Here is a 10,036-nt window from a genome sequence, read left to right on the forward strand (position 1 = left end):
TAAAAATAATCACAAAGGTGCAGGGATGATAACTCTTTGTAAATGTGATTGAAATTAATTATGAATGTGTGAGAAGTGCAATAAATTGCTTCAATAAATGAATATTTACCATCTGTAAGGCAGATTATGAAGATGAGTACACAAGACTGTGTTTAAAATTCATCACAGAGCAATAAAAACAAACATCTGTTCACTATTTTATGTCCCTAAGATATAACAAAGCTTTAATTCAGTTTTTACCTCTGAAACAATTCTTTGCATGTTTTGCCGGAGCTTCGGTTAATCACAGCTGAATTAGAAAGACCCTGACCCTCATTAAGCTCATAACATCTCCAGCAGCTCCACATGCCGGTGATTGATTCAGTTCATCTCATCTGATCATCGGCCACATTACAGCAGCTGCGTGACGGATTACTGTACTCACCGGCTGCTGGCCAGCTGTGACAGAACCAATTATACCTGCAAACCGGCCAGCGGCCCTCCTTAACCTGTGGAAATGATGATCTGGTGCTAATGAAGTGACTGAATTAGAAAAGCCATCTGTTGCTGCCAGGCCTCCACATCCTCCACACTCTGTCGTTTTCAAGGGCACAAAAAGTTTGAGAAGAGAAACGATAGATACTCAGAGCCAACAGGTCCAAATGAGCCTCAAGGTCTCAATCTCAGGGGTCATTTTGACAAAAGGACAGAAGGGTTAAATCACGTCTGACACAAGTTTAAGGTTGATGACAAGAATGAAGCTCCAGGCTCTTTGACATTTAAGTTTTCTTGTAACATTTTGATTTTAGGGTTTTTCTGAACACAAAAGGACCTGTCGTGGAAAAAAGGGATTCCCAAAATAACCAGGTGTAAGCTTCATCAGATTTATGCAAATATGTGCAAATAATACACATTCTCTTGACAGACCGTTTAAGCCATGGCTGTCAAACTCATTACAAAAGGGGACCAAAATTAAAACCTTTTTCAAACTAAGGGCTGGTTTCAGAATCTCCATTTAATCAAGTCAGATACACAACATCTTTTCAGCAAGCGTTTGATTGGTCTCATTTGACGTTCTCTGTTGCACTTTTGACATAATAATCAAAGATTACTGAAAAACATTAAAGTGATAAAAGTATTTTACATTTAAAATAACAGCTTAGTGGCCAGATAAGATGTCAACGAGGGCCACATTTGGCCCTAGGGCCTTGAGTTTGACACATATGGTTTAAGCTGATGGGACATTCCTAAAATTTGAACATTAGAGGCTCATTTTACACCTGAAGGACTGTAGTAATGTGCTCAGATACATTTCTGAATAAAATGCATACAAATCAAATCATAGCTCGTTGCTTAAGCTGTAGTGTGCAATCAGAATTTTACTGTTAAAGCTGTTTTCTGTATTTTTTAAAAAGTCCGTGCATCCATCTACCCGTTGCTTCTTTAAAGACTGAACCATTTCAGCCTGAGGAAACAACACCCATCATTACAAAATGTATATAAATTTAACAAAAACAGAACTAGTCAAGAAACTAGTGACAGCTTTCTAAAAACTATTAATAAAAATCACACTGTTTTAACTGTTTCTATGAAAGTATAATTTTTGTACACCAAAATGCCAAACTTAAATTGCTTAAAACCCACAAAATTATCAACATACTGCCTCATCTTTCTGTCTCGTACTCTGTCACTGCAGCTCTTCGCCCTTCTCTCTGCTCAAACACTTTTCTGTAGCTTCAATATGTCGGGATGAAGCTAATAACACAAGACATTAGACAAACCTTGTCCCCGTCCACCAACAGTCATAAAGCTCCAGTCTTGACAGGATGGGCTTATCACATATGAAACTACATTTTCTGCTGCAGTCCCAGGGCAGAACTGTTCAGGCAGTGGCTGCTTATATCAGACATAAGTCTTTTTTTATTGTAAAACATCATGTGTTATATTAGCATGCATTGATTTGTTGGTTAAATTCTCCAGCTGCCTGTCTGCCTCCAGTCAATAAATGCAAAGTTTTCACAGACAACTCGGAAAAAGTTGCACACTATATCTTCATCCAGTTCCCAATCCAGAGAAGCTTAACCCTCCTGCTGCCCTTGGATCAAAATGATCCATGAGGTCTTAGTCTGAACTCTGAGGCCTCATGGATCATACAACGGTATGCATATACAGTGCCTTGCAAAAGTATTCACCCTCCTTTGGCATTTTTTGCGTTTTGCTATCTCACAGCTTGGAATTAAAATGGGTTATTTGAGGGTTTGCATCACTTCATTTACAGAACCTGTCCACGACTTGAACTTTTGATTTTCTTTTTATTGTGAAGCAAAAAACAAACAGGACAAAAATAACAGAAAACTTCAGTGTGCATATTAACGATTCATCCCCGCTAAAGTCAGTACTTTGTAGAGCCACCTTTGGGGATTTATAGCCCATTCCTCAAAGCAGAACTGCTCCAGCTCCTTCAAGTTAAAACTAGATATTCTCTGGTGATCAAGAATCTTCAAGTCTGACCAGATTCTTAATTGGATTATGGTCTGGGCTTTGACTGGGCCATTTCAATACATTTACACGTTTCCCTTAAACCACTCGAGTGTTGCTGGCAGGAAGCTTTGGGGTCATTGTGTATGGCGTCATTATCATGGCTCGTTGGTCATTGGGCGGCTGTGGCTGAGTGGTTAGAGCAGTCGACCTCCAATGCAGGAGTTGGGGGTTTGATTCCACCAGCAGTGACATGATGAAGTGTCCATGCGCAAGACACTGAACCCCTCATTGCCTCCGATGTGTGTCCCATCAGTGCATGAATGTGATAAAGCACTGATTATTCTTTGTACAGATATAGTAGAGTGTTGTATGAATGGGTAAATGAGGACACAGATCGTAAAGCACTTTTTGAGTATCTTGATAAGATAGAAAGGTGCCATGTAAGTTCAGTCCATTTACCATTGTCCTGTTGGCAGGTGGACATCTGTCCCAGTCTCAAATCACTGACAGACCAAAACAGGTTCTGCTCAAGAATATCCCTGTATTTAGCACCATCCATTTCCCCTGTCCCAACTGCTGAAAACCATTCACAGCATGATTCTGCCTCCACCGTGTGTCACTGTAGGGATGGTGTTCTTGGGGTGATACGTTAGTTTTGCATCAGGCATAGCGTTTTCCTTGGTGGTGGAAAAGTTCAGTTTTGGTCTGCTCTGACCAGAGCACCTCCTTACATTTAGGGAGTCTCACACCCACTTTTGGCCAACTCAAAATGAGTCTTCATATTTTTTCTGTAAAGTTTTTTTTTCTGGCCACTCTTCCATAAAGTCCTGCTCCATGGAATGTAAGACTTATTGTGCTTGTATGGACAGATACTCCAGCTCTGCTTGGGAACTCTGCAGCTCCTTCGGATACCTTTGGTCTCTGTGCTGCCTCTCTGATTTATGCCCTCCGTGCTCGATCTAAGAGGTTTTTTGAGCAGCCCTCTCTAGGCAGGTCTGTTGTGGTACAATGTTCTTTCCATCTGATGATAATGGATTTAATGGTGCTCTGAGGATCATCAGAGATTTGGATATGTTGTTATAACCCAACCCTGACTTGTACTTCTCAACAACTTTGTCCATCCTCGGTCTTCATGGTGGTGTTTGGTTAGTGGCGCCTCTTGTTATTGGTGTTACAACCTCTGGTGCCTTTCAGAAATGGTGTGCATGTACTGACAGATCATGTGACACTTTGATTGCGTTTCATTTCAATAAGCATGCGACATCTGAAGGTAACTGGTTGCTCCAGAACCTTTTAGGGGCTTCATCGCAAAGAGGGTGACTATGCACATGCCAATTTTCAGTATTTTATTTCAGAATTTTTTTAAATATTTTTTTCTCATATTACTACACCAACTTAGGATTATTTTGTGCAGACACATTGTTTACAATTCAAATTACATATTTGAAAATACATGTTTTAATATAACAAAATATATAAAAAGCCAAGGGGGCGAATACTTTCACAAGGCGGTGTACAAAGAGTGTCATCAGACACCATGTGATCTCATGAGATCTGTGAGGTGCTCAGAGACTGTAATGAGGATGACTCTCAGCTAATACCACACCAAGTATTCATTGGTAAACTGGCTGAGTCATAGCTATCTTTGTTTTGGCTATTGTTGATAAGTTGTGGCAGCCATTTTGAATTGGTTCTCTGAAGTTAATCGGCTGTAACTGTACATTTAGTGATTACTTCCTGAGTTTCATTAAAATCTGACCAGTGTTTCATGAAATATTTTGCTAACAGATGGACGGAAACTCCTCCATAGGGTTACCAGACGGTGGTGCTATGAGCTTATAGTTTGTAATTAAATAAGTTCTTCATTTAAAAACCATATAAAATGCATAAACTAATCACTCAATCATTCAAGGTAAGAAAAAACAAGAAAAGAAAGGCAGTGATTTTTGTTAACTAGTGACCATGGCTGACCCTGACCGTCTTAAGATACTATAACCTTCAACACCATCATTCATCTGTCCAGACATCCGCCTGTTCATCCATCCATCCAGCATCCATCTATATGTCCCTCCATCCATCATCCACCCATCCATCCATCCATCCTCTTTACCCACTTTTTCCTTTTTGGGTCACTGGTGCCCATGTCCAGCAGTCACTGTGTGAGAGGCGGGGGACACCCTGGACAGGTCACCAGTCCATTACAGGGGCACATAGAGACAAACAATAATTCAGTCTCTCATTCACACCTAGGGACAATTTAGAGTTACCAGTCAGCCTAACATGCATGTTTTTGGTCTGTGGGAGGAAACTGGAGTACCATGAGAAAACCCACGCATGCACGGAGAAAATATGCAAACTCCACCCAGTTAGGTCCCACGGCCGGGGTTCGATCTCGCAACTTTACAAAATTGCAATCTTTACAAAACCTGGAAAGGTTTTCTAAATCATGAGGATCAACTTTTTAAAAGCTTAATGTCAAAACGTGTCTCGAATCTTTGAGATGTTGCAGGTTGGTCCACCATGAGCGGAAGCTTTTTTTGTTCCTCTGCAAAATATGGTTAAATGAAAAAGTTTTGTCTTGGGTTGTTGAGAAATTCTGCTCAACTGAGGAAACACAAAATCTTTTTAGATATAAAGCACAACACACACATACCTTGTTTTTCTGTTTTTGTTTTAAGATGGTGGCAGATTTATGACAAAAATTCAGATCACGGCTGTACAACAGACGGAAACAAATCATCTGTAAAAGTCACACTTTAACATGCTGGTAGGAAATATCTGTCATCTTTTGATTACCATAAACAGAATGCAAAGAATTTAAATCGCCTCTTGGACTGCAGAACAAATGACACATTACAGCGTGGAGAGGGTGCAGAAAAACAAGACAAATAAAACATGAGTTTGTCTTACATTCATATTTAGCTCACTCCCTGAAATGTGGCTTAATTCACAGAAACACTGAAAAACAACAAAATAAAAAAAAAAACATTTCTTTTCACATAACATTATTTACACAATACAGACTGTTTTCTTTATACATGTACTGTATATAAGTTAAGCTCACAATTTACTGTTTTGTCCCCATTTCAGAGAAAAGCAGCCGGTCTGAGGGGAGTTTATCTGTTTCTCTTCGCAGCTGATCTTGTCTGGAGGACATTTTTACCCAGCGGTTTGATGGAGCATCAACATCAGGAGCGTCGCGTTTCGATGAGGCGAACAAGCTGCAACTCGCCTCCCTCTGCCGTCAGTCACTTCCCTCATTGTTTCATTTAAACACCTCCTTCAACAAGAAAGGTTTCACTGGTCGTTGTTGTTGAAACATCCTTTGTTCTTCTTCGTGACTTTCCCCAAACTTGAAGCAAAAAAAAAGAAAATTAATTTCAGTATCTTTCACTGTCAGCACAAGAATAAAAACTGCCTGAAAATGAAAGTACTGCCTAAAGCACATTACTGTATTTTCCAAACTATAAACTGCTACTTTTTTCACGTTTTGAACACTGTGGCTTTTACAATGCTGCGACTAATTTATGATTATTTTTTTATTTTTGATGGACTAAAGAGCTTCATGACACCAAAACATTTAGCCTCGTCACACCCAGAGCTGCGCAATACACGTCTCTCTTGGGGCGTGGCTCCTCATGACTCAGTGAGACTACCTGTAGAAGTAAAGGTTTAAAAAAATAAAATCTGACCAATGAAATTACCGAACATGTCCCAATGGAAGTTGCCCCCCTCCCTGGGGGCACAACAAAGTATTTGCAGCCACGCGAAATAAGTGTGGATAGTAAATCCAATCAAATCGCAAATTTACCTCGAGACGAAAGTGACGTTGAGCGCGACAACAAAAGAGAGACTGAGGACGTGTGTGATTAAGATTTTCTGAGGCCGTTTCAGTTCTGACAATGATGAAGACGACTTTGGTGGTTTTACTGCGCAAAAGGAAGATGAAGATCACAATCAATGACTTTTTTCTGAAGGGCCCCTGTATTTTTATTTTTTTAACCAGTCATGTTACAGGCATTGTTCAGAAAGAGAAAATCTTTTACTCTACAGCATGAATTTGTGTACGTTACCGCTACGTATTTAATTAAAAGTTAAAAAATATATTTTACAACATGGACACCTGCAGCTTATAGCGTGGCCTATTTATGTCCAAAAATCTTTTCTTTAAATTTAGTGGGCGTGGCTTATATTCAGGTGCGCTCAATAGTCTGGAAATTACGGTATATTTCCATCGACAAACTATTATACGGCAAGCTATAGCAATGACACGGACGAGCAATGACCTTGTTTTAACTTTGACCTTGATTTGTGACCTTGATCTCGGTGCGGAGGTGATGAAAAGTGTTTGAGGAGCGTGAAATAATAAAAATGTTCTGCCCATCAGTTTCTAAGATAGATTGATGCTTGAGGACAGCAGGGAGGAAATGTCAGCCAAGAGATGAGGTAACGTCTTATAGCCGTTTGTTCTTTTAAAGAAACCAGGGGAGAATTAAATGTCACTTCCTGCAAAGTGCCGAACACACGGGGTCCTCACTTTATGGCTGCTCAGACAGTCCTCGATGCTTTTTACTTTGTCTTCTACACGGAGAGTCGTTTAGAACAGAGAGGTGCAGAAAACTTCAAACTCATCGGCTGCTTTTCTGTGCGTTTCGGTGAAAACCGGAAACTAATAATTTGGATCGCTGCCAGGGTTCTGCTGTTTCCTAAACGGTTTGCCTGATAAACGAGGCGGTTGTGTTCACATTAAAGAGGAGACTAAATACTGACCGTACTCAGTTGTCGATGTCTGATATGTGGTTCTCCATCTGCAACACAGAAAATGACATTACAGCAGAAACCAGAGGCACTCAAGTCGTCACTCTTTGATTTTAAATCTGGTTCTGATCGGGCCTTTTATTCGCTCCATGTAAGAAAATATTGAATAATATGCAACCGCACAGACATGATTATTAGAAATAACTGAAGGTTTCATGAAATAACCGATTCCTGTAAAAATGGTGCTGGTGAAAGTTGTCGCACTCAAGACTATGTGCTAGAGTGACTCTCAGCTACTACCACACCAACGTTTAGCTCAATATTCGTAAAACTGTCGAAGTTCAAGAAATCTTTTGTTGGTAAATGTCAATTAGCTCTGGCAGCCATCTTCAGCTTGGTTGACTTCAAAGTTAATCAGCTGTGGAGGCGGCAATCTGAATTTTAATCAAATTTATCCATCACTTTATGGGATATTTTGCTAACAGAGACCACCTGTCCACCTGACCGATGCAGCTTTACCGCTTTCATCGCCACACGGTCTGTCAGACAGCTTCATCTAGACCAGGACCGCTTGTTCTTTGGCACAATCATAAAATTAAAACGACCTGACAAATATTTAGTCCTTTTTTATTTACAGATTTTATTTTTTGTTCTTAGCCGCGCTCTGTGTTTGGGCCTACGCCTTGAGACAGCTCTGAAACAAAAATATAACGTGTCATAGATTTTTATTCTTTCGTGTAAGAAGGTCTGTAAATCTCATGTTTTAATAATTATTTAACTAACAAAGGTTGTGTCAGATTTTCCAAACTTAACTATTTAATGTTGCAAAAATAACAGAAAACTAAACCGACAGCTGAGGCAAACAAAGTCCCTGAGTCCAGATGTTGGTTCAAGGGTTCTGGAGACTCCAGTCTGGTTCTGATGAGACCGCTCGGGTCCACTTGGCCCGCTCACCAGGTCGCCGGCGCCCTCATCTTCCAAGTCGTCTTCGCCGCCGTCCGTCATCTCGCCTGCCTCCACCTCGGCTGTCTCCTCCGCCTCCTCTCCTCCAGAGTGGTCCTCTGCGTCGCCATGGAGACGCTCACACGCCGCCTCCTGTTTTCTTTGCATCTCTGGCGAACAGACACAGCGGAACTCTCAGTTAACATTTAAACATGATTTGTGTTTATTTTTAAAACCCTTTTCAGACGAGCCACTTCATAAAGCTTCAACGTGTTTCTGTGAGCCTGCCTTTGTCTTTTCATCCATAAAACTACACGATCAAATATTTAAACATATTCGCAGAAGCTCCGCCGGCAGACGGGCTTCTTACCGGCGTCAGAGCGATGTTGCCTCTCAATCTTCTCCAACCTTCCCAGCAGCGAGTCGATCTTCGTCTTGATCTGCGAGAGCTCCTTCTTGATGGTTAGGAGCTGGTCGTTCTTCACTGCGAGCAGAAAAATCACAACGTTCAAGACGATTCTCATCGGCCGCGGTTTCTGCTGAACGCAGCGTTAACGGACGTCTCTGTCGTGCATTTCTTCATCCAAAAGCCCCCGACAAGAACCTGAAGTAAATGTTGCTGCGAAACATCCTGCTGCCCCGACAAGAAGTGAGACGGCAACTGTCATTAAGGAATAAAAACATATTACTATAATAAAAGAAAATATTTTTGAGAACAGCTGGATGAAGTGAACATCTTTTGAGCCTTAAGGCACTAATGAATCAGTTTGTGACAAAGTTTGGAGTTATAAAAAGTTATAAAAAGTTGTTTTTTTTAACAAGAAAAAAAGCCAAAAGTTTGCACAGATTTGTTCTATTAAGAAAAAATAAACAGTTGTCTTGTCTGACTCAAATATATTTCTTCCTTTCGTTCAAGTCGGACCTCTTTTATTGTAAAATATAAACGTTTTAAATATTTAACCTCACGTTGGAAGCTAAACATGAAAAACCTGAATCGAGTAATTGAGCCACTTCTTGTTAAACTATGTTTTTTTTACAGAGAAATCTAAGTGAAGTATCTGACATGACAACCAGATAAAACATACGTGTTTCATTTAAAAACTTTAAATTCGACCTCTGACCTGTTTTCACAGTCGATCAGAGACTTGTGTTCATTTTTCAACTTGAAATTTTTGCTTTTTCTTTGATGAAAACTTTAAAACTGCAGCACCTTGTTTCTGTAAAGGTTTGATATTGACCGTGATCAAATCAATATGAATAATGTGAAGCAGGAAAAATGTGTTTTAAGACTCGCTGCTGACGTCATACATTTGGGTCCGGTGACGGAAGAGCCCATGTTGATTGCTCTGGAGGATGAAGAGGAGGAGGAGGACGAGGAGGAGCAGGTCCTGACTGGAAAAGAGGACTTGGCTCTGCGAGCGGATGGGACGATGAGCCGAGACCGTTTAATGGGAATCACGGCTCGGGCCGGGGGCACGACTCGACCGTGGTACTCGAAGAGTCTGAGGAGACAAAACATGAATCTGAGAGACAGAAAGAGTCCAAAACACAAGAATGAGGTTTAAAAAGAAGTGAAAGTCACTTTTAGCTACATTTCACAATAACAAACAGGGTTACTGTAAATACAAAATAAAAGACAGCTGGAAGGCAAAATAAAAATAAAAAAACGGAGAAATTCCAACACTTATCTTAAACTTTTACATGAAAAATCTCAGTTATTGTCTCGTGTTGGAAAGCCATAAATTGGAAAGATTAAAAAAGTTAAATTTTCTGCAAATAATACAAAAGTTTATGAGAATAAAACTGGTAGTTATAAATTTGTGGGGAAAAAGTCATAACTTCCAAGATAAAAGTCTTAAATTTAGTTTTTATATAT

General features: G+C 40.1%; 1 protein-coding gene across 1 annotated transcript in view; it reads right to left on the minus strand.

The window, feature by feature from the left end:
• Positions 1-5,700: 5,700 nt before the first annotated feature.
• LOC119414719 (RNA-binding Raly-like protein) overlaps positions 5,701-10,036 on the minus strand; it is a 68,137-nt gene continuing 63,801 nt past the window's right edge. Inside the window, exons 5-9 of the mRNA XM_037681826.1 lie at positions 9,469-9,662; positions 8,531-8,644; positions 8,173-8,330; positions 7,231-7,268; positions 5,701-5,812 (exon numbers count right to left, since the gene is read on the minus strand). Of these exons, the coding sequence (XP_037537754.1) occupies positions 7,236-7,268; positions 8,173-8,330; positions 8,531-8,644; positions 9,469-9,662 (499 nt within the window). The 3' untranslated portion in view covers positions 5,701-5,812; positions 7,231-7,235. The remainder of the gene's footprint in view (positions 5,813-7,230; positions 7,269-8,172; positions 8,331-8,530; positions 8,645-9,468; positions 9,663-10,036) is intronic.

The sequence above is a fragment of the Nematolebias whitei genome, chromosome 9, assembly GCF_014905685.2.
Source record: "Nematolebias whitei isolate Nwh7 chromosome 9, NemWhi1, whole genome shotgun sequence".
Classification (NCBI taxonomy): domain Eukaryota; kingdom Metazoa; phylum Chordata; class Actinopteri; order Cyprinodontiformes; family Rivulidae; genus Nematolebias; species Nematolebias whitei.